Source organism: Hyaena hyaena, unplaced genomic scaffold (genome assembly GCF_003009895.1).
Source record: "Hyaena hyaena isolate Hyena2069 unplaced genomic scaffold, ASM300989v1 scaffold_221, whole genome shotgun sequence".
Lineage (NCBI taxonomy): Eukaryota > Metazoa > Chordata > Mammalia > Carnivora > Hyaenidae > Hyaena > Hyaena hyaena.
In genome coordinates, this window is record NW_024080853.1 from 87675 (window position 1) to 111797 (window position 24123).

At 42.1% G+C, this 24123-nt stretch overlaps 2 protein-coding genes across 4 annotated transcripts in view; both read left to right on the plus strand.

Moving 5' to 3' along the window:
- Positions 1 to 12635, plus strand: part of LOC120239016 (olfactory receptor 8S1-like) — a 23196-nt gene extending 10561 nt beyond the window's left edge. The window contains exon 2 of the mRNA XM_039243098.1: positions 12437 to 12635. Within this exon, the coding sequence (XP_039099029.1) occupies positions 12437 to 12635 (199 nt within the window). The remainder of the gene's footprint in view (positions 1 to 12436) is intronic.
- ZNF641 (zinc finger protein 641) overlaps positions 1 to 22788 on the plus strand; it is a 72416-nt gene extending 49628 nt beyond the window's left edge. Inside the window, exons 1-6 of one of the 3 annotated variants that reach the window (XM_039243099.1) lie at positions 12797 to 12877; positions 15666 to 15874; positions 16497 to 16588; positions 17743 to 17872; positions 18522 to 18635; positions 19463 to 22788. In XM_039243099.1, the coding sequence (XP_039099030.1) occupies positions 15691 to 15874; positions 16497 to 16588; positions 17743 to 17872; positions 18522 to 18635; positions 19463 to 20217 (1275 nt within the window). In that variant the 5' untranslated portion in view covers positions 12797 to 12877; positions 15666 to 15690 and the 3' untranslated portion in view covers positions 20218 to 22788. Of the gene's footprint in view, positions 1 to 12796; positions 12878 to 15665; positions 15875 to 16496; positions 16589 to 17742; positions 17873 to 18521; positions 18636 to 19462 lie in introns of those variants that run through there. The other 2 variants (XM_039243101.1, XM_039243102.1) reach the window with 2 other exon arrangements.
- The last annotated feature ends 1335 nt before the right edge of the window (positions 22789 to 24123 follow it).

A 24123-nucleotide genomic window follows, 5' to 3' on the forward strand; every position in this document is an offset into this window, starting at 1 on the left:
TTCCTTCCTTCCTTCCTTCCTTCCTTCCTTCCTTCCTTCCTTCCTTCTTTCTTTCTTTCTTTCTTTCTTTCTTTCTTTCTTTCTTTCTTTCTTTCTTTCTTTCTTTCATGGGTGGAGAACACAAGCAAGGGAAGGGCAGAGAGATGGGGGGACAGAGAATCTAGAGCAAGCTCTGTGCTGACATACTGGCAGCAGAGAGCCGTATGTGGGGCTTAAACTCATGAACCATGAGACCACAACCTGAGCCAAAGTTAGATAATCAACTTACTGAGCCACCCAGGCGTCCCTACACAGTCTTGCTTCTAACCAGAGAGTACATTTTACAGAAAAAGTTTATGAGCAATGTCCTCATGCTGGTGGAGTTTACTGGTTTTACCATATTCTCCATCACCCTGAAGCTGCCATTATAAAATGGAAGAATTGCCTTTTGAAATCTCCTTTATCGTGGCAGCTGAGTAACAACACTTTGTGGGATTGAAGCATTGTCCTACTGTAGCAGTTCTCAAACTATTTGGTATCAGAATCCCTGTTATACGATACACAAAAATAAAATCAAAATGGATGAAAAACCTAAATGTGAGACAGTAAACCATCAAAACCCTAGAGGAGAAAGCAGGCAACGACCTCTTTGACCTTACCCACAGCAATTTCCTGCTCGACACATCTCCAAAGGCAAGAGAATTAAAAGCAAAAATTAACTATTGGACCTCTTCAAGATAAAAAACTTCTGCACTGCAAAGGAAACAATCAACAAAACTAAAAAACAACTGATGGAATGGGAAAATATATTTGCAAATGACATATCAGATAAAGGACTAGTATCCAAAATCTATAAAGAACTTACCAAACTCAACACTGAAAAAACAAATAATTCAGTGAAGAAATGGGCAGAAGACGTGAATAGATACTTTTCAATAGAAGACATCCAGATGGCTAACAGACACATGAAAAAATGCTCTCAACATCATTCATCATCAGGAAAATACAAATCAAAACCACAATGAGATACCACCTCACACCTGTCAGAATGGCTAACATTAACAACACAAGAAACAACAGGTGTTAGCAAGGATGAGGAGAAAGGGGTACCCTCTTGCACTGTTGGTGGGAATGCAAACTGGTGCACTCTGGAGAACATCATGGAGGTTCCTCAAAAAGGTAAAAATAGAACTACCCTATGATCTAGCAATTGCACTTCTTGGTTTTTACCCAAAAGATACAAAAATACAGATTCAAAGGGGTACATGTACCCTGAGGTTTATAGCAGCATTAAGAGAGGGCCCAAATGTCCATTGACTGAAGAAGGGATAAAGGAGACGTGGCATATATATACAATGGAATGTTACTCAGCCATCAAAAAGAATGTAATCTTACCATTTGTAAAAACATGGATGGTGGTAGAATCTATTATGCTAGTGAAATAAGTGAATCAGAGAAAGACAAAATACCATATGATTTCACTCATATGTGGAATTTAAGAAACAAAAGAGATGAACATATGGGAAGCAGGCGGGGGGGGGGGGAAGGAAAGAGTGAAATAAACCATAAGAGTAAACTGAGGGTTGATGGAGGGAGGTGGGTGGGGGATTGGCTAGTTGGGTGACAGTTATTAAGAAGGGCACTTGTTATGATAAGCACTGGGTTTGTATGTAAGTGACGAATCACTGAATTCTACTCCTGAAGCCAGTATTGCACTGTATGTTAACTAAAATTTAAGTAAAAAGACATCTTTATCAGATATGTCATTTGCAGATATCTTCTTCCCATTCCATAGGTTGCCTTTTAATTTTCTTGATTGTTTCCTTTGCTGTGCAGATGCTTTCTATCTTGATGAAGTCCCAATAGTTCATTTTTGCTTTTGTTTCCGTTGCCTCCTGCAAGGTGTTTAGTAAGAAGTTGCTGCAGCTGAGGTCAAAGGGTTGCTGCCTGTGCTCTCCTCTACGATTTTAATGGTTTCCTGTCTCAATTTTGGTCTTTCATCCATTTTGAATACATTCTTTCAAGTAAAAGTGGTGTTCTATTTTTTTCAAAAAGTAATTACTTCAGCTCACAACTGAAAAAATTGTACAGGTCCTTTTTCTTGAGACAACCATCATGATTTGGTTTTGAGAACAAGTGATTTATGTATGCTTCCCATTTTGTTACACAGAATAGTAAAAAGATGTATACTCAAGTGTCAAGATTTAATAAAATTAACATTTTTTTACTGTTTCACCAAGATGTTCTCAGTGTTGCAAAGCTATTCTCCTGTTTTCTTCTAAAGACACTAAGGCACAATTTGGAGGTAACTGATATCTTAACAATAGTGAGTCTTTCAGTCCATGAATATAGTTTATCTCTCCATGTATTTAAACTTCTTCAATTTCTCTCTGCAATGTTTTCTAGTTTTTTTTTTTTTGACCATCACAGTAATTTATTTTTTTACAAATAGTTTATTGTCAAGTTGGTTTCCATATAACACCCAGTGCTCATCCCCACAAGTGCCCTCCTCCATGCCCATCTCCCCCCTCCCCTCCACACCCATCAGTCCTCAGTTTGTTCTCATCATTCAAGAGTCTCTCATGGTTTGCTTCTCTCCCTCTCCCCCACCATTTCCCTCCTTCTCCCCCATGGTCCTCCGTTAAGTTCCTCCTAATCCTTCTATATGTACAAACATATGATATTTGTCCTTTTCTGCCTGACTTATTTCGCTCAGCATAATGCCCTCAAGGTCCATCCATGTTGCTCCACATGGCCATATTTCATTCTTTCTCGTTGCCATGTAGTATTCCATTGTATAGATAAACCAAATCTTCTTGATCCATTTGTCTGTTGATGGACACTTAGTCTCTTTCCATGTTTTGGCTATTGTTGAGAGTGCTGCTGTGGACTTTGGGGTGCATGTGCTCCTATGCATCAGCATTCCTATGTCCCTTGGGTAAATTTCTAGCAGTGCTATTGCTGGGTCATGGGGGAGTTCTATTGTTAATTTTTTGAGGAATCTCCACACTGTTTTCCAGAGGGGCTGCACCAGTTTGCATTCCCACCAACAGTATAGGAGGGTGCCCGTTTCTCTACATCCTTGCCAGCATCTAGAGTTCTCTGATTTGCTCATTTTTAGCCACTCTGACTGGCGTGAGGTGGTATCTCAGTGTAGTTTTGATTTGTATTTCCCTGATGAGGAGGGATGCTGAGCATCATGTCATGTGTCTGTTGGCCATCTAGATGTCTTCTTTGGAGAAGTGTCTGTTCATATCTTCTGGCCATTTCTTTACTGGGTTGTTTGTTTTTTGAGTGTGGAGTTTGGTGAGTTCCTTATAGATTTTGGATATTAACCCTTTATCTGATATGTCATTTGCAACTATCTTTTCCCATTCCATTGGTTGCCTATTAGTTTTATGAATTGTTTCCTTTGCCATGCAGAAGCTTTTAATCTTGATGAGGTCCCAACAGTTTATTTTTGCTCTTGATTCCCTTGCTTTTGGGGATGTGTCAAGTAAGAAGTTGCTGCGGTGGAGGTCAGGGAGGTTGTTTCCTGCTTTCTCCTCTAGGGTTTTGATGGTTTCCTGTCTCATATTCAGGTCCTTTATCCATTTTGAGTTTATTTTTGTGTATGGTATGAGAAATTGATCTAGTTTCATTCTTCTGCATGTTGCTGTCAGTTGCTTTTTTGGTATCAATTGAAACCATCATAAGGGTTTCCTATTTTGTTCTGTCTATGTGGTATATTTCCTTTGTTGATTCTTAAATGGTAAAGTAACTTTGCATTCCTGGGATAAGCTTCACTTGATCAGAGTGTATTTTTCTTTTTATATATTGCTGTAATCAATTTGCTGAAAATTAGTTAAAGATTTTTGTATCTGTGTTCATGAGGATTTGTTACTTTATTTTCTTGTAATATTCTTGTCAGTTTGGGCATCAAAGTTATGTTTGTCTCATAATGAGTTTAGAAGTTTACTGTCTTTGTTTGGTTTTAGTATTAGGATAATTATAGCCTCTTTTTTTAATATCTTTTTTTTAACATTTATTTCTGAGAGACTGAGGGAGACAGAGCATGAGTGGGTGAGGGACAGAGAGAAAGAGAGAGTGACACACACAGAATCCGAAGCAGGCTCCAGGCTCTGAGCGGGCAGCACAGAGCCTGATGCGGGCCTTGAACTCACGAGTGGTGAGATCATGACCTGAGCTGAAAACAGACACCCAGCCAACTGAGCCACACAGGCACCCTGAATTATAGCCTCTTAAAATGAGTGAAGAAGTGTCCCTTTCTCTCTTTGTTGAAAGGTTTGTTTCTTTGTAGGATTAGTATACTTTTGTTTAAGTTTGATCAGATTCACCAGTAAAACCATGTGGACCTTGAAGTTCCTTCTGATTTATGATTACAAATCTAATTTATTTAGTTGATATATTTAGATTTTTATATTTTCTTATAATTTGGTAATTCTGTCATTCAAAGAACTTGTCCAGTTCATCTAATTGTCAAATTTATTGGCATAAAACAGTCTTTTATTAGCTTTTATTAGCTTTTGAGTCTATGAAGAATCTGTCATGATACACTCTTTTATTCTGGATATTGGTAACTCATTTTTTCTTTTTGTCTAGTGGAGGTTTATTAAATTTATTGATTAAAATAATGGTTTTTTGCAACAACTTTTGCAATTTGGCATTATCTTATAAAGATGAATATTCACATGTTCAACAATTCTAATCCTAGAGAAAGTCTTGAACAAGTACACCAGAAGTAATTTACAAGTTGCTCACAGTAGCATTGTTCAAGGAGGCAAAAAGAAAGTGTAAATAACTCATTTCCATGTACAAGGAAAAAAATAAATGTAGTACCTATGCATAAACAATCATAAAAATGAAAAATGGGATACATAGTGTATTCATTTTCTATTGTTACATTAAAAATTATTGCAAATTTAGTAGCTAAAAACAACACAAATTTATTGTCTCACAGTTTCTGTGGGTCAGAAATCCAGACATGAGTCGGTTTGGTACTCTGCTCAGGGTCTCATCAGGCTAAAATCAAACTGTGAGCCATGCTATGATCTCACCCAAGACTCAATGGTCTTCTTTCAAGATCACATGGTTGTTAGTAGAATCCAGTTTCTTGTGGCTGTAGGGCTGAGGTCCCCAATTCCTTGGTAGCTGATAGCCAGGGAATGCTCTCAGCTCCTATGGGCTGCCCTCAGTTTCTAGCCACATAACCCCATCCCAGTATGGCAGCTTCTAATCTCTCTGACTTCAGGAAGTGTCCATTCCTATGGGCTCACCACATTAGGTCAGGGATACTCAGGATAATCTCCATTTTGATTAACTCAAAGCCAATTGATCAGTAGCTAATCATGGAAATGAAATTCTGTTGCCGTGCACTGAACAAGAAGTTCTCAGACACCAGACTGAGCAGATGTGTAGGACTGTCTCTGCAAGAGAGCAGTAAAAGCAGGAGACTACACATAGCCTTTATTTCCTATTTTATCAGATATAAGTATCAAAGAGTATCAAAGTATGGAAAGAGAACACAAAGGATCTTCAGACATACATCTAGTGATAACGTGAAGGCATGCAGGGAGTATGTGCAGTTCCAAGGAGTGTCAGGAAATTACAGTGGGTTCTGTTTCTTAACTGTCCTTGGGGGGGATCATGGGGCTCTATATCTCATAATGCTATTGCGTTTGACAGCCTAAGACCAGAACATTGCTGACATTTCAACTTATTGCCCCAATCACCCTCCAGGGCTTACAATACATTCTCTAGAAATAACTCCACAAAATTCTACCATATTCATAAGTCCCACCCATATTCAAGAGGAAGGGACTACAGAGGACATGTATGAGGGGGCTAGAATGTTAGGGGATATCTTAAAATTCTTTTACCACAGCCATATGATAGGCAAATAACTCTAATCTAATGTAAAACAGCTTTGAGCCTGTATTATACCAACCATTATATGCTATAGGCATTTATAACCTCAGAAGAACTTTTAACCCAGTCTTTCTGTCATGGGGTATTGGATGGTGCCAGGTATTTCTCTAAAATGATTCAGCAATCTGGCCTACTTAAAATATAAATTAAGAGCAAGAGATAATAGAACTAAATATTAAGTTTTCAGTAGCTTATAAATAAAACGTGTTGTAAATAAACAGATAGCTAAATTAAGAAGCTATACAATGTCAATGAGAAGTCTGCTTTGAGTACGTTTTTGTATTATAAAAATAATGACAGTTTGAGATTACACCACTCCAAAGCTGTCCCATTGTAATATGACATTTCACAAGTGCCAAGTTGACCCAGTCTTGATGTCATGGCTAAAACTCTCGATTCCCCTTGATTGGCAATTTATCAACCCCACCCCCACCCCCACTACTTCCCTTATCAGGCTCTGACACTCCTGGGTTACAATTTACACATACCCAACTGCCAGAGGCCCCCAGATATCTACACTCAGGAACAGCTACTTCTTTCTTAGGCCCTTGAATTATTCAAAATACCCAGTCCCCAGGAAGCCTGGGAAACCCATCTAACTCTATCCTGTTTGCCATACATAAGCACCTCCTACAATTCCAGCTTACTGTTACTCTGTCCTCAAGTGTAACCTGCTATGTGGCCCTGCATGACAGATTTCTCTCTTTGGAGCTGTAAGCAACAAAGATTTCTGCCTTTTATCTATCTGAGTTGTGTCCCACCATCAAAATCTTTTTAAATCTTATAAAACATCAAGTCTTACCCTGATTGCAACACCAGCTGTCACTAACTGACAGCTGCCTGCACTTGGTCCACTGTTTGCTCTGACTACAAATTATTTCTGCCAAGTAATACTTATTGCCAACACCTTGCTTTTGAATAGTGCTTTATAAATTTTACACCATATGCCTATATTTTTACTTAATTTATTCCTCACAACAGCTTTTAAGGAAAAGAAGAACAACATTATACTAATTTGATAGATGAGGTTAAGGCTCTGATCTGTCACCCAGAGACACAGCCAGAATTAAAAAACAAATCTTTTGGCACTATTTCTAGCATACCCCTTGTGCCTGCTATTTTAATTAGCACTGTCTTTTTAATTAATATTTTTCTACTTAGAGAGTACATGAAACTATTACCTTCTATTAAGGCCACTCCTTCCCTCCCTCTCAATATCAAGGACAGTAAGATTTAAGTGTAAGCCACAAAACTTCTTAAGCCTTGATACCACTACCACTCATTGCTAAACATGATTTAAGGAATACTCACAGGCCTGGCACTTCTGGAAAGACAGCCCCTCTAGCCTTAACTCTGCCCAAAACAGAATTGAAAAAGAGTCCACAGAGCCCAGCACACTCTCTGATGAGACCCCACAAACACTTTATCTACTCAACCCCAATCAACCTTTACACCTCACCCCACTACTGACAAACTAAGGGACCAGTCCCAAGAAGGAGGCTATACTTGGAACTGATTATCCACCTCCTCCTGTGAGAACTAATCCCATCATGCCCTATATCTCTGCCTACAACACTCACCTTAAGAATCCTTAGCCTCCAGATCATCCCTCAAAATAGTGGTTCTTACCCTATTACACTCCTCTACATTTCCTAATTTGAATCAGACTGCAACTCCCCAAAACAACCTCTAAACTCTTCCATTGTGACCTTTGGTATTCAGGGTCTGCCATCAACAAAACCCCCCTTTCTATAGACTGAATATTTGTATCTCCCCAAAATTCATGTGTTGAAATCTAATCTCCAATGTGATGGTATTTAGAGGTGGGGCCTTTGGGAACTGATTAGGTCATGAGTTAGTGGCTTTATAAAAGATGCTTCAAAAGAGAGTTCCCTTACCCCTTCCACAGTGAGAAGACATCAGAAAGCAAGTTCTCACTAGACACTGATCTTAGACTTCTCGTCCTCCAGGACTGTAAGAAATAATATTCAGTGTTTATAAGCCACCTAGTTGACAGTATTTTGTCACAGCAGCCCCGATGGACTAAGGCACTCCTATATCCTTCAGCATCTTTGGTAGATGTTTCTCTATTCTCTTTATCTAGTCAGAACCTGGCTGTCCCTTAACAAAGCATACTTCCTAAGTAGTCCTCTGGAGAGGTGGCTATTTTTGCACCTACAACTTAAATACCAATATATTTCAAATGATAAACTGCAATCCATTAGTGAGTTGTGAAACTAATTTAGTGGGCAGTAACTTTTTAAATAAAGTAATAGAATAGAAACCAACAGCATATATTGCATGTAGTTAAGGTGAGTATTGTTTCATGACAGTTTTTTTTTTCAGCTATATAAATGATAGCTTTACACTATCTGAGGTAGAAGTAAAATGTTCCATTTGCTTTTGATGCTGCCTCAAGTACCATTTCCCTCTTCCTCCATAAATAATGTCCTGTACCTTTGAAGCACTTGCCATCAAACCACCGTACACAGTACTCTTCCTTGTTATTATCACGTAACATATCCTAGTCATTCTCCTTTTTTCATTAAAGATTCCCTCAACTGGCTTGCTGTCCCGCTCTCTGTAACACCATCATCATTCATGGTGACCTCAATATCCATGTGGACAATTCCATCTTATGCCCTGGGTTAGATTGTACAAGTGTGATTATTAAAATACTGAAATATTTTCATAGTCACTGGTGCCTCCAGGACCAACACCATAGGCTACAACCATTTTGATGGATCCATGTCCATGCTAGTATTGAGAGTTAAGTACTTGAATACTATCCATGCTGACACCCTAGCCTCTTAGCTCCTTGACTTTCTCTTACCTGAATTGACCTTGTCCACCACTTTGGCCATTCACATTTACAGTCTTATCCTATACCTAGTTTTCCCAACAACTTCAACCCTTCCCTATCTCCAGTTCAAGCACCCCCTCTACCACCTTCAACTTCAGTTCATTTCATTCTAACCAGTTTGTCTACTTCCCTAAGACTCTTGAGTAAAACTGATCTTTCGTCTTATGTTTGACTGTCCATCACCCTACTAAAGTCCTCTTTTTAATCATTATGCAGCTTCAATTCTTAGGTCTTACAATTCATTGCACTTTTACTATGCATTCAATTGTTTATCTATATCCTCTCATCCTTCAGAGCAACCCCACCAAGTAGGTATAATGGCATTCATTTTACTGGTTAGTAAACAATTTTATATACATAAATCTTCCCAAGATTATAGAAAGTGGAGGTTCTACAGTTGAAATGTCTGAACCACTATTTCCTTAACCATAGACTAGGAGTAATTTATCTCTCTGAGTTGTGAAGATCACATATACAAAAAGTACTTTGTAAAATGTGAAGTGCTCTACGAATGTTAGTTATAATTATTAATTAATGACTAGGGGGCCCTTACCCTTTCTCTACATAGGAGCCCTAATCTGAAACTTCCCTCAACCCTTCTCTCTCCTTTATAGTCATGGGCATAGAAGAAGTAAACATCTCCACTGACCTGTTGGTAGAAAATTCATCTCTGACACCAATATTCAAAACTTTGAATGGAAGAAAAGCAGTGTCATAAGTGGTGGTTAGGTTCTAGTTAGCAACAGAAGGTATGGTTCCATTATGGCCAAACAGGCTTTTATAAGCTAAGCTGATAATTCATTACAATCAACTGACTGATAAAGGATCTCATAACACAATACTAAACTGGTAAATACCTGCATTGTACTTTCTTATTCAAACCACAGCAGAACAGGATTTCAGAAATGAAGAAGCCAAGACTCATAGGCAAGAGACTGAGCCTCTTAAGGTCTTTCAAAGTCCTACAGAGAACTTGAAACCTTAAGTGCCTGGGAACTCTCCCTGAGCCTCAGAAAGAACACTGCTGTGTCCTAAGGCACTCTGTATTCCACACACTAGAATCTGGCTATGGGCCCAATTCATCTCATTCTGTGGTTCTGAACTCTTATCAGTAGGGCAGCCGCAGGCCACCAGATTTCCTTAGAATGACATGATTAGACCCATCAGGTATATTGCTTTCTTTTAACACTAAATATAATGACTCTCTATTACTTGACATGGCAAATAAGACTTACTATTCTTATCTTCCTATCAATTTCCTCATTTCAGCTCTCCTCTACTCTAGATAGACACCCCCCATCTATGTTCTTCATCCCACAACATGACACGGCGAGTCCATTTCTGCCTTCTGATTCTATCCAAGCAGTTCTTCCTACTTTTTCCATCAAAACTGATCTTGAAACTTTTCCACCGGAACGTTTTTAAAAGATGGAATTATCTATCTGCAGCTCACTGCATATTTAATTATTCCACATTGTACATTATATAGGACTTTGGGCTTGTCTACGTATTACTTTGAAAGCTGAGGTACTACTCTGGTGTATCAGGTTGTAAGTCTAACGCTCAACTCCTAATTTTGCCTTTTGGGTCACTTAATACCCTGAACCCATGCTGAGATAATATCTGCACTTCACAGTTTATTGATCGATAGGTAAAGAGATGGCATATCAAAGCATAATATAGAGGTATTTTACATTTTTTCCCCTGTGATGTTTAAGACAAGGTTCTGACATAAAGTATATGTTTACTGATTATTAAAGGCCCATTATCATGCCATTAGGCCAAACCCTATTTTGCCTCTTCCTCCTAAGCCCCTGCTTTTTTTAGGGGCCACAATCTTACACTGGTTTGTTTCCCAAAGAAGAGAGGAGTCTACGCTGCCTCTTGTATCTATCTTCTAGCTCTCCCCAAATATCCCTTCAGGTCTGGGTGCTCGGTTATGTTCAATTTGTGTGGCAGAGGCAATGTAAGTGTTCATTAAACCCCATTTCCTTTTCTACTAGGCACAAGCATTTTACTTCCCAGCCACCCCTGCAGTCAAGTGGAACCATGTGACTATACACCTGAATTCAGTCTAAGGGAATGGGGCAAACATGATGTACTCCACTTCTGGGCTGGCCCTGGAACCTCCAACATGTCTGCCACAGTTCTCCCTTACCTGAGGCCCATGGATTGGACAATTACAAGGCAACCGGTGATGGTAGAGCCACAAGATAGAAGCCATGTCCTTCCATGATATCAAGGAGCAGATAGTCCACCCACTGGCCCCAACCAACCCACTATACTTTTATTGACTTGTATGAAACATAAGCCTCTATTGTGTTAAATCACTGAGATACTGGTTTTGTTGGCCTACCCAATTAGCACATCTTGTATTTATCAACAGTGGTAACGTAAATGAAAAGAACCCTTGGACTTAGTTCCAGAACCCTGAAATACAAATCCTGGCTTGACCATTCCCCCCCACATACTCCATGATTAGTTCTAGAATATACTCTATACCCTTTCTCAATTGCATGTCTAGCACATTCTCTTCTTTCTCATTATGGAGCCCTCTCTACTCTTTTGTGCCTCAAGACTTCTGTGAGGCATTCTCTGACTTCCTTCCCACACATATTTATTTCTTTGTTCCTAGTGCAAAGTATATTCCTCCATTTAGTATCTATTACATTTGATTGCAAATATTTGTTGACCTGTGTTTCCAAAGATTGAGTCCTTGAATCCACAGACAATTTCTTTGGGATCTCTGCCAGCAGTTAGTTATAGTGCCTGGCACATAGCAAAAACTAAATATATATTAAAGGAATGATTGTCACCTATGACCTTAAGTGAGTCACTTATTTTTTAAGTCTATAAGATTGTGCAGAATTGTTGTGATAATGAAATAATGTGATATGTAGATTATAAATAGATTCTAATGGTAACATGGTTATTCCATTTTTTAGTCCCTTCTCAAATTCATCTTAATGAATTTTTTCTCAAATTCATCTTAATGCTTCAAGGTAGCTCTGTCCAATAGAAAAGTAACACAAGCCACATATATAATTTAATAATTTTAAAAGTGAAAAACAGTCGGTGAAATTAATTTTAATAATGTATTTATAGGAGTGCCTGGGTAGCTCTGTCGGTTAAGCCACCAACTTCCCCTCAGGCCATGATCTCCTGGTTTGTGAGTTTGAGCTCCTATCAGGCTCTGCGCTAACAGCTCAGAGCCTGGAGCCTGCTTTGGATTCTGTGTCTCCCTCTCTCTGCCCTTCCCCCGCTCACTCTCTCTCTCAAAAATAAAATAAAACATTAAAAAAGTTTTTTAAACAAACTAATGTATTTAACTGTAGATGTACCAAATACTGCTTATTAGCTATTTGGCATTTTGTTAATTCAGTCTTCTAAACCTGGTGTGTGTGTGTTACATCTCTATTTGGACCAGCCACATACTGGGAGTTCAGCAGCCACATATGGCTAGTGGCTCCCGCAAATTGGACAATGCGGCTGCAAGGCCTACTTCAGATAGCACCTTGTCCTTGAAGTCAACCTGAGGATACCTCAAGCAGCATTAGTGACTCCTCCACAATGTCCTCTCAAACCTTCTATCCCTGCTATCCTGAAACCTACAAGTCAAGCTCCTTGAGGAATTCCAGACTGTTGCCTGAGAATTCGCTCTCCCAGCGATTGTCTGGCATACAACGAGCGGTTATTAAATGTCGGGGTAATTAATGAACCTGTGTGCAAAGAACCCCGTGGGAGGCCGAGGGGCCGGGACCGAAAATGGTCAGTCAGGGAGCCGGCGCGGGTGGGCGGCCACCGTAAGCGGGATCCCGCGTCCCCCGGGCGGCGGACGCGGAGATCCCCGGCTCCACCCGCCTGAGCGCTGGGGGGGCGTGGGGGCCACGGTCCGCCCCCGCCCCCTCCCCCACGCCGCCGCCGCCGCCGCCGCCGCCGAGCCCCGGAAGCGGGCGGGGATTTCCTGTGCCCGCCCCACCCGCACCCGGCCGCCGTCTCCGCCCGTCGCTGGCTCAGCGGCCGGCGGCTCCGACGAAGCGGAGGGCAGAGGGGAGGGGCAGGCGGCGCCCAGGAGGGAGGCACGGGCCGCAGGCCAAGCCGACCCGGGTGAGTGGGGCCGGGCCGCAGGCAGTCGCGGCTGGAGGGAGGGACGCCTGGCTTTCCGGGGCGGCGGGTGCGGGCTCAGTCACCCGTGAGGCGGGGAGGAGGATCGACGCGGCCTCCGGTCGCTGCCTTAACCGGGTGGTCGGCCCCACTGACATTCTGTGCCCGGCCTTCGCCCAGGCTTCCCCGTCCCCAGCGTCGCTGTGTGGCCCCGCGGGTTCCCGCCGCTGTCACTCGCGCACAGGTTGCCCCGTGGCTCCTGTCTCTTGACTTGCTCTTGCCCCAGTTCACGGGAAACCTATTTTCTGACCTCGCTTCGCCTGCCCCGACTCACCCTCTCTCGGAGTCTCTGAAATCTGACCCTCTTCAGGGGCACTGTGACAAGAAGGGAAGAAGCAACCTTACTCCTGAGCAGGCGCCCGTCCCGCCCATGCCCCACCCGGGGCAGAGGGCAGGATTCTCTGACAGAACGAGAGAGATACGTCCCCGTGCCCTTGGGCTACTCATTTCGATAAACCGCCCTTTCCCTATTCAACAGCGCCCGCTGCAAAAACTTCTGCAGGTGCCTTGACCCCCGGATATGTGAGGAAAAGTGAGAAATGCAAGCCCCAGAACCTGGACTCCAGTAAGGCCTGGGAACATCCTGGAGCCAGAAGAAACCTGCTTAGGGCTAACACCTTAACTGCCCAGGTGCGGACTCTGACTGAGTGAACATAGTAGGAAATACAGTGTGAGGATAAGTACCCAACCCATTGCTGCTGAGATTTTTGCCAGCACTTCCACAGGTTTTCTGTGGAAAGTAGTCTTCAGTAGTCTGGGGAGGCTCACAGCCCAGTAAACTCTGCAGAAAGAGGCTTCCCATCAAGGGACTGTGCTGTTGGGGAGATGGAGAAATGAGTTTGAGGCAGGTGTCCAGATAGTAGCTGTAGTTAAAGCCCTGAGGGAGGATGTTCAAAAGGAGCTTGAGAAACAAGGGAGACCTCCAGTGAAGAGAGGGAACTGGCACCTTAAATGTTAAAAATGAGGCAAATACAGGGGCTGGAATTCAGAAGAGAAAGCTAAAATGGAAGTTTCCCTTTATTGCTTTTTGGGAATTTTCCTTTCTCATGAGAAGTCTCTGAAAAGGAAACCTCCTAAGCTGGGAATCAGTCCAGGATGCTCCCATGAGGCCCTGAGACTTCTTTGGACTTCTGAGATGAAAGGGTAATTTGTTCCCTTCCTGCGCGTTGGGCTTAGGGTTGCCACTGACCTCTTTTGTCAAAGACAAATAGGCAAGAAAATAAACAACTTGACATCTGTCATTACCTATCCTGGGCTTCTGGGTTCTTGCAAATGTTATTGAATGGGTATGAGTGAGCCAGGATAGTTCACCAAGGTTCTGACCTGTTTGTGGAAGGCTTTCATTGGCTCTGACTGCTGGGATACTGAATAAAAATCACCCCCCACACACACACACACACAATGATGTTGCCAAGCAGGACACTGTGTGCTGTCTCATAGACTGTTTCTCTGCGAGGAGGCAGGAAAGCCCTTGTCGACAACACATGAGACCTGTCCTGACTCCTAAGATGTCCAGAGAGAAGAAAAGCCCACAGCCTGGTCCTCTACACTACAGGATTATTGTTAAGAATTTTTTTTTTTTTATCTAACCCAAATTCTCTTCTCTTGCAATCAAGAGAATAGATGTGTACACAGAGATAGAAACCACTTCTCTTTTCTCCTAGATAGGAGAAAACTGTATCTATTGTTTTTAACTTTTCCCCAATGCCCTAGTATTTCCCATCTCTTTCTCCACTTTTGTTTCTTCTGATGGAACATACTCTGGCTTGTTCATACTCTTCTTTAAAATTGAATATATTTTTCTAGTGAGATCTGACTGGATCTTTCCTGTCTCAAGTGTTTTCTTTTGTCTCAACTCATAGGATTGTTAATTCACCCTGAGGCCATATTAGCAGCAACTATTTCCCCCTTTATCCACTTTTGGTTCAAACACTTTCTCTTCTTTTTTACTTTTCTCAATTAGACATCAACTTCTCATTGACTAACAATTTCTCCTATCTGTTAGGGTTGCTTGGGAGTTTTAACCCCTGCTTTCTGAGTAATTGGTCTTTGTACCACATTTATTACCAGTTCTCATTTTCTGCATCAGAGTGAGAGGTCGTGTCTCTTTGTTGAGGCTCAAGTGAGGTGTCATTTGGTTTAGTCTCTTAAAGGAGGTGTGTACTCCTGACACACACACACACACACACACACACACACACACACACACCCCTCACCCTTGGCTGGGACTTCTGCCTATAGTAATCATTTCATTCTGAACTAATTGGTGAGAATGGGATTTGTGGCAGAAAATCTTGTGACTATATCCATTTTTGTTGAATGAAAGTCAGTGCACATTCCTTCCTGCATGTGTCCAGATTGCTTACTTTATTGTGTTTTCAGTGGTTGAAATTCAATGGAATTGGAATCAAAGCTTTTGAATTTCCAGGATTGTTTTTTTTTTTTCCTTAAATGAAGTTCTTCCAGCCAGCAAGGATATCTGTATCTATCATGAGGTCCCCAAAATAACGGTTAATGACTGCTATTTATTACCTGCTCATTTCCTAGTTTCTCCAAGAAGCTTGGCCCAGGCTCAGTTGATTGGAACAACCAAACTTTTAAAGTTCATCTTCCATCAAGTTTCTCTTACCCAGTTTCATCTTTTATCCCTAGGGCTGTTTTCCATAACTCCCTTAGGAATATTACCCCTTTACATTTTTAATGGGCACAGCTGATAATGAATTTGTTTCAGGTTAAAATTTGGGTTTGCAGCAAAAATGCTTTCAGAACAGACAGCAGTCCTGGGGACAGGATGGGAGTCAATGAATGTCCAGCTGGATGGAACAGAGCCTCAGGTGGAAAGGGGAAGCCAAGAAGAGGGATCATGGAGAACAGCACCAGGGCCACTAGAGCACCTGTGCTGTGACCTTGAAGAGGAGCCACAGTCCCTTCAGGAGAAGGGTGAGAGCCTGGAGGGTGTCTGTGTGAGTGTTTGGGTAGCTGGAGAGGAAGTACAGTGCAAAGAGTAGTCTCTTAATCTCTGTTGAAAGTAGAGTTAAAAATCCCCAGATTGCCATGGATTGAACACCATAACCAGTACCAGGACTAGTCCATTCTTCCTGGGCCCTGGTCACAGGGATATAAGGAGGTCTTGAGTTCTGTAAACCTTGAAACTGAATTTTTCCCATTTCTTGCATAATCACTCCTGCACATGCTGCAAGTGCATGGTTAGTGGTACTGTATGTGGGAGACAAAGGAAGTGACAACAGCTCTGATTACTGTTGAGAACACACCCAGTGAGATGCACTTTACTAGGTGAAAATTACTTTCAAATAATATAAATTCAAACCACAGCTAGTCCAGTAGAGATGGCTGACATAATAAGTTCTACTAAAAACCATTCAATACCCTTGCAGAATATTTTGAGTAAAGGTCTCTTCCATTAGGTGTATGCATTTGAATTTTATGAGTGGGCATAGATACAGGAAAATGTGACCCTTAAGCTCCTTTAACATGGGGCCCACTCTCTTATTGGGAAAGGGTGGATGGTCCATCTCTAGTGGTTCCTCTTTCCTCTCTTTAGCTCAGTCGGCTCCCTGGGTTCCTGCCATTCCCCAGGAGGGGAGCACCGGAGATTGGGAGATGGCAGCTGCACTTCTTGCGGCAGGATCACAGGTGGGCTGTGTGCTTTCCTTAGCCTCTCCCAGGGTCTCATCACAGCTGTCTTTCTGTAGCCTCAGCATCATCCTATTGATTTGTTATTTTACATGATCACTGATGGTTTCCTCATCTTATAACTGAACAGATTCTTTTGTTTCCAAGGGGCTCGTAATACCCTTGAAAAAATAAGTGGAGGCTCAACAAGAAGAGGGGGACTTCCTAGAGGTTAAGTTGTTTTTAATGGATGGCTGTGCTATCCCTAGAGGGGTTTTAAGAAAAATTTATTAATGTCCTTTAAAAAAAAAACCAGAAATATTAGGAAAAGGTGACCTGAAGGAAGTTTGGAAGAACATAAAATAGGTAGGACTGGGTGGACAATGGAGCATTTATGGAAAAAAAGAGAAAATAGAAAGATGTAAAGAGAGACAGAGCCAGAGAGAGAGAACAGGTTTAGATTCAGAAGGCAATGGAAGAACCATGGAAAGATAATAATGGTAGTAGTAGCTACACTCCCAGAATGCTTACCATACTTGTGGTTCTCTGAATGCTTTATGTGTATTAACCCATTTAACCCTGAGAGAAACTAAATTATGCCCATTATACAGATGAGAAAATAGGGTAGGCTGAGATTAAAGCACTTGTGTAAGGCCAAACTGCTAATAAAGTGGCAGAGCCAGGAGTCATTTGGCTCAAGAATCTGGGCTCCTAGCCACCCTATTATGCTGCCTCAAAAGTTAGGGATATGGCATGATGGGTGGAGAGCAAGAATGTTTTATCTGTGTGATTTTGTGCTGATAGAAAAGGAAAGGTCAAGTGAAGGAAGGAGATGTTAGCACCCAGTTTCTGCAATGAAAAGAGTAAGGCAAGTGGGAAGCACTGGACAGATACCTATAATTAAACAGAGGGAACAATGAGTTTATGGTGCCTCCAACTTCCTATGGTCCCAGTGGGAAACTCCTCAAGAGACATTGTCCTCACTCATTCACTGACCGTTACTACTTTTACCCCTCTACTCATTTACCCTTCACCAAAACAAATACCCTATCTCTGGGAAATTCTCTTTCTAGATGCTCCTGTGCCTCTCTCCTCTACTATATCAGCCTTTTATACTGAGATCACATTTTCCTTAAGGAACAATTACTAACAGATGATGCTGCATTTTGTTTCAGGGCCTGGTAACCATCAAGGATGTATCGCTGTGCTTCTCTCAGGAGGAGTGGCGGAGCCTAGACCCTTCTCAGACAGACTTTTATGGAGAATATGTCATGCAGGAAAACTGTGGGATAGTGGTCTCTCTAAGTAAGCATGATCTTCCTTAGCCATTTTTATAAGATTATTATCTGGGAGGATGGAGTCATCTGCTCTAGAGCTATTGGATAGTGTTTGTCTAGGGTACTTTCCTTGGCTGGCAATCTGTGTAAGGTTTCACCAGAGAAAAAACATTAAGGCTAATCCAAGGAGAATGGAAATGAGGTGTCATTTTTTTAAAAGCCCACAGCAAAATAATTTTGAATTGTAGAGACAAGAACTTTAGGCTCATCTTGGTTGGGAATTGGGAGGTTCTTAGAAAGCAGAGAGAAGAACCTTTAATTGATGGAACTGAGTCCTTGGAAACTCAGCAGCTATATAGGGTATGTTGGGAGTGTGGGGGTAGGACAGCTCTAGTAGGGCTAATTAAGTGAAGCTAAGCACAATTGGGCTAGGAGTATTTGAAATTTGAGTGGAATTTGAGTGGAAGAGAACAGACACACTAGGGAAGAGAATATGATTTTCTAAAAGAAAAAAGAGGGACTTAAGAGAAATCACATGGGGGTTTGGGGAGAGAGGCCTGTATATGGCCGCCTTTTATTTTCAGTTCCAAGGAATAATCTAGGAAATCACTTTTTTCCAGAAGTAGATAATTACAGTTGAACTCATTGACATCTCTGTTTTCCTTTCCCACGGGCAGGATTTCCAATTCCCAAACTGGACATGCTTTCTCAGCTAGAAGGAGGGGAAGAGCAATGGGTCCCTGACCCCCAAGACTTAGAGGAGAGGGACATCCTAAGGGTCACATATACAGGTAAGCACCTACAATAGACTTTCAGCCATTTCCTTCACCCCTCTTGGAGTGTCATCATTATCTGTCCATCTAATCCCTACTCTGCTCAGCGAGTTATGGAGTCAAAAAGTTTAGAGATCTTTGTCTTCAATGGCAAGACAGTGTAGCAGAAAGGTTTAGAAGGCAGGCTCTAGAGCCAAACTTTGTGGATTTGAATCCAGGACCACACCTGGGGGACCCTGGAAAAGAAATTCACCCTTCTTCGGGCTCCTCATCCATGTATTATTGTGAGATTTAAGTATGTTAACATAGTAGAACAATACCAGGCACATAATAAGCACTCAATAAATGTTAGTTGCTGTTGTTGTTATTGTTGATGTTATTGTAAATGCTTCCACAATGTCTCTAGTATTGCTGACAGGTGGTCACTCAGCCAGTGAGGATTTCAGCACATTTCTTAATTCTCTCCATCTATGCTTATAGTAATAAATAAATAGCAACAATAGCATAGACCATTTACTAAGTGCTCACTATGTACAGGTACTATAGTATCTATCTCATAACAATTATCCTATAATTATTACCATTTTACAGAAGAGAAAATGAAGGTTTACAGAAGTTAAGTGGGAAAGCTGAGATTCAAAATTGGGTAATCTGCTTCCTAAGCCTAGGCTTTTAACCTCTGCACCTCTTGCACTGTTTTATACAACATGAGAACCTGTTCTCTCAGCCTTTGTGGCATGAGGTTTAGGCCCTAACAGGAATCATAGTACCTCACCTATGACTTGGGTCCTGGGGTACTCTCTTGTGACTCCCCTCTTGGGGTTGGTATTTTCCCTTCTCCACAGGAGATGGAAGTGAGCACGAGGGTGATACCCCTGAACTAGAAGCAGAACCTCCCAGAATGTTATCTAGTGTGTCTGAAGATACTGTTCTCTGGAACCCAGAGCAGGATGAGAGCTGGGATTCCATGCCCAGGAGCTCCAGAGGAATGCTCCTTGGTCCACCTTTTCTTCAGGAAGATAGCTTCTCAAACCTTCTATGTAGCACAGAGATGGATTCCCTGTTAAGACCGCACACATGCCCCCAATGCGGGAAACAGTTTGTGTGGGGCTCCCATCTTGCCAGACACCAGCAAACACACACTGGGGAGCGGCCCTACAGCTGCCTCAAGTGTGAAAAGAGCTTCGGGCGAAGACATCACCTGATCCGGCACCAGAAAACCCACCTACATGACAAGCCCAGCAGGTGCTCTGAGTGTGGCAAGAATTTCCGATGCAACTCCCATCTGGCCAGCCACCAGAGAGTGCATGCGGAAGGCAAATCCTGCAAGGGCCAAGAGGTTGGAGAGAGCCCTGGGGCTAGGAAACGGCAGCGTGCCCCACCAGTGCCAAAGTGCCATGTGTGCACTGAGTGTGGGAAGAGCTTTGGCCGACGGCACCACCTGGTGAGACACTGGCTGACCCATACTGGGGAGAAGCCCTTCCAGTGCCCTCGCTGTGAAAAGAGCTTTGGCCGTAAACATCACCTGGACAGGCACCTGCTGACCCACCAGGGACAAAGTCCCCGGAGCAGCTGGGACAGAGGGACGTCTGTCTTTTGAAATCTGTTTTTGCTGCAGCTGTGGTCACATCTATCATCAGCTGGTGCTACCAGGAGTCTCTCCCAGAGCTGCCCTTCTCCTGCACCCCAATGGCCAGAATTGTGAGCCCTGGCTCCATCGCTAGATGGAGGTTCCTCATCCAAGATGAGGTTCCAACATTGGCCAGACATTTCTCACCAGTTCTTTGAGATACCACACGAGAGGAGTTCTTTGGGCAAAATTTTTAGGAAACAGTGCCTACTGCATGAGCTGATATTCAGCCTAAGCCCATTCTCAAGGGTACCACTTGAGAGTCAGCAGTTTATTACTGATGTCCAAGCTGAGTGGTTGGAGCCTATGCCATCCCAGTTAAATATTTCAGTACCACCTTTGTATACTATAACTCTTATATTCTCTCTGTATAGAGAGAGAAAGGCCATATTAGCATATTAAAGGCTCTGAGAACTTATGGGTACAGGGAATTGTTAAGCCTCTTTTAATGCAGTGTTTCCTAAATTTATTTGACCTCAGTATCCTTTCTATCTTACATCCCACAGAACTGGTGACTCCATGAAACACACTCTGGTGAACACTGGGTTAGAGAGCAATGAGGAAACAGGAAAGAGATAGTGATCAGGTACCCAGGGCCCCCCTTTTTTTTACCAAATGAAAGCTGAGGGACAGACCTCATTCCTGTGTGGGTCCATCACCCTTAACCAGATCATCCAAATATACATCCACACCTCTTACCTCCACCTACTGAAAAATAGAAACAAGAACTTTTTCACCCCCCATTCCTACTCCCTTCATCCTCCTCATACATATATCCAGCTGAGAGATCACCCCACAATGCTAAGAGATGGACTTATATCCCAAGTAACCCAGGCCCACACCGAAGAAAAAAACTTTATCCCCTTGAACAGACCCCTCTCCTCTTGACTGTGTCTTTATGTGTCTATGTGTATCTGTGTGCAGGGTCTTTGAATTCAGAGAGCATGCAAAGTGCAAACTGTACAAGCTAGATTTTCTAGGGGCTGTTTTCTGAGGATGAGGGTAGTAGGGATTGTATGGGAGTTTTTGTTTTGTTTCAAGATAGGAAGTAAGCTGAACAATTAAGAGTGCCCTCATGGAAAGGGTTAAGTGATGGGTTAAGTTGTGGAAGTTGAGATATATTGTCTTTCCTGGTATTAGTGAGATCAGGACAACTGGATATGTATGTCTAGGTCTGACTCTCTGGGCCACAGATTTTTTTTTGCCTGGGAGGAGAAAGAAAGACCCATCCTCAGTGAGGTGAGCTGTTTCTTATTGATTTCAAGTAAGTTGCATATAGAAGCTTTGTGCTAAGTGGGTTTCTTTGTCTTGTTTTAGTGCTGGGAAATTAGGGCAGGAATCACAGTGCTTGCAGGTTGTTGTCATCACTCTTATTTGACCTTGATTGCCTCATCAAGGAGACAGTTTTTCTTGAGGATCTCATTCTCCCAGAACTTTAGGGAAAATGGCTATGGTTTAGCTTTTCAGCTGATGCAGAGTAATACAATGGGTTTTCTTCCCAATTCTGGGCAAGTACCCACACTAAGACTCTTAACTCCAGGACTTGCATAAGTATTCTAGCATATGTTGATTGATAAGTTGGTCATTGTTTTGCTTTATTGATAACATGTTAATACCAATCTTATAATTTAAAAATTATCTTGTATGTAAGAGCAGTTTGGGGTTAGGGAGAGAGAGGAGCAAAGCAGATGAAAGTGGGGGTAGTTTCTCTTTAATGCTTAGACTCTGGTTTGTCCTTAACACACTTATTCCTCCACCACAATTGGTGGAATTAACTAGAGAGGCAAGAGGAAGCAAGCTGCAACAATCCAGTTTAATGACTGTCCCATTTGCTTAGGAAAAACTGGGTGAATCTCAGCTCCTCAGAGGTCTAGACCCAAATGGAGCTGAAAATAGGGCCATTTTGTTGACTGGACTTCTTAAAGTGTATATGAGTTGAGCAGCCCAGCCCCTGCCTCCCTTCTGCTGCTCAGAGCAGCCTTCCTTCTTTGCTTGGAATGTACTTCTCTTGCGTATGTTCCTAGTAATAGAGCAAAATGGCCAGCCCTTTAAAAGGTCCTCAGAGACAGGAACATTTTAGGATTAGTATTAGGAGATACCCCAGAGAATAGGAGAGTATTGGATTCCAGTGGTAAAACTGGACTATGCCATTTCTTTTACCCTCCCACTATGCCTCATTCATTAATGCAGATCAGCTCTATGTAAGCAATGGTTCAGAACCTGTTTTGACCATAGATCCTTTTGAAAATCTGATGAAAACCAGAAACTCACTTGTTGAGAAAAACAGACATTAGCAATTCACTCTGTTTTATATATACATTTAGCAGGTTCATAGCCTATCCATGGAAACAGTAAACTGGGATCATAGGGAGTTACCCTGACCCAATATGGTCATTATATATCTGTGTCAAGAATTACAACGCAAGGATTATGAAATGTTTTAGGGACTAAGATAGTGGAGGCAATAGGGGATAAAGACAGAGTCTAATCTTTAATGACACGAAGAATATTGCTTACATTCTACTCAGTGTTTTTTTTTTTCTAAAAGATGACATGCTGACAAATTCAGTTCCTCAAAAACTTTGTTTTAAAGACTTGTGGGGGGTGACTCCCTGTACTATCAGATTACACCTCTTAATAACCAAATGTTAACCTCCAGCCTTTGATCTGTTTTAGTAAATGTAAGGAGAGCAACTGAAGCCCCCAAAGTGTGGAGGCAGTTATAGTATCCAAATGAAAGATATCATGGAGTCTAAGAGCCTTCTGCAGAAAGGACATCCCTGTAGGTCATTTTGATATGCCACTATCTTCTCTACCTCGGTCCAACACCACTTCTCTTGGATGAAAAATAAAAAAAAAAAAAACAGCCATCAGATGGGTGAATAGATTTGAATGATTTTTCCCACTGAGGGAATCAGTCTCAAACTCCCATCTTTCTCCCAGCTTGCTTTACCACATGTTCACCCTGTCCCCTTTAAATAAAAACCCGTCTCTGTGTTTTCTCTGGGGAAATGTAAAATGGGAAAGTCCATCTTCAGGAACCTGTCATCTTTTCTTTCTGTGGTACCTCTACGTGTTCAGGGCCCAAGTGTCCTCCCCTTTCTACTCCATCAAAGTATGTCTGCAAAGAATCCCTTACACTGGAGGAAATAACTTAAAGTTTTAGCTTTTCCCAGAGTTATTTACATTTTAAGCCTTAGCTCTGATAGAAGTGGAAAGAAAAGTTTCCCTTGTAAAAGTGATGTTATGCCTTCCAGGAGCTAAAGGGTGATAATTTGTGACAAAGTCCTTTCCTTTCCAGCACTTCAGCAACTCAAACCACTGTTTCCTTATTTCCATCAAGGGCAAGGCGAGCCCTGACTCAGAACCAGAGATGCCAGAAGACATGTTCTTTCCATCTCAATTCAGATGAATGCACTGGATGGGGATTAGTGGGGATGAGCAGTAACAGAAAAGTGAAATCTATTCCTGTAGACCCCTTAGAGATCCTGAGCTGGCAAAATTCCCTTCTGTTCCCTGGAGTACTGTATTAGGCCTTGGGTCACAAAAGGTGGTCTCTGAACCAGCAACATGGACATCACCTGGGAACTTGTTTTAGAAATGCAAATTCTCAGGCTCCATCCCAAACAAACTGAATCAGAAACTCTGAGAGTGGAGCCCAGCAGTCAACCTTCACTTGCCTTCCAGAATATATGATGTATGCTAAAGTTTGAGAATCACTGGCTAGGAAATTCAAATTCCACTTCAGTCAGTGGTACCTCACCCTCTTCTCTTTAAATCCTTGCTGCCAGATTTATTTTCTGCAACCCCTCCAGGCTAGTTTCTCCTTAGTCCTGATTCCCTTGAGTCCCACGGTCTTCCCACACCCTTAAATCG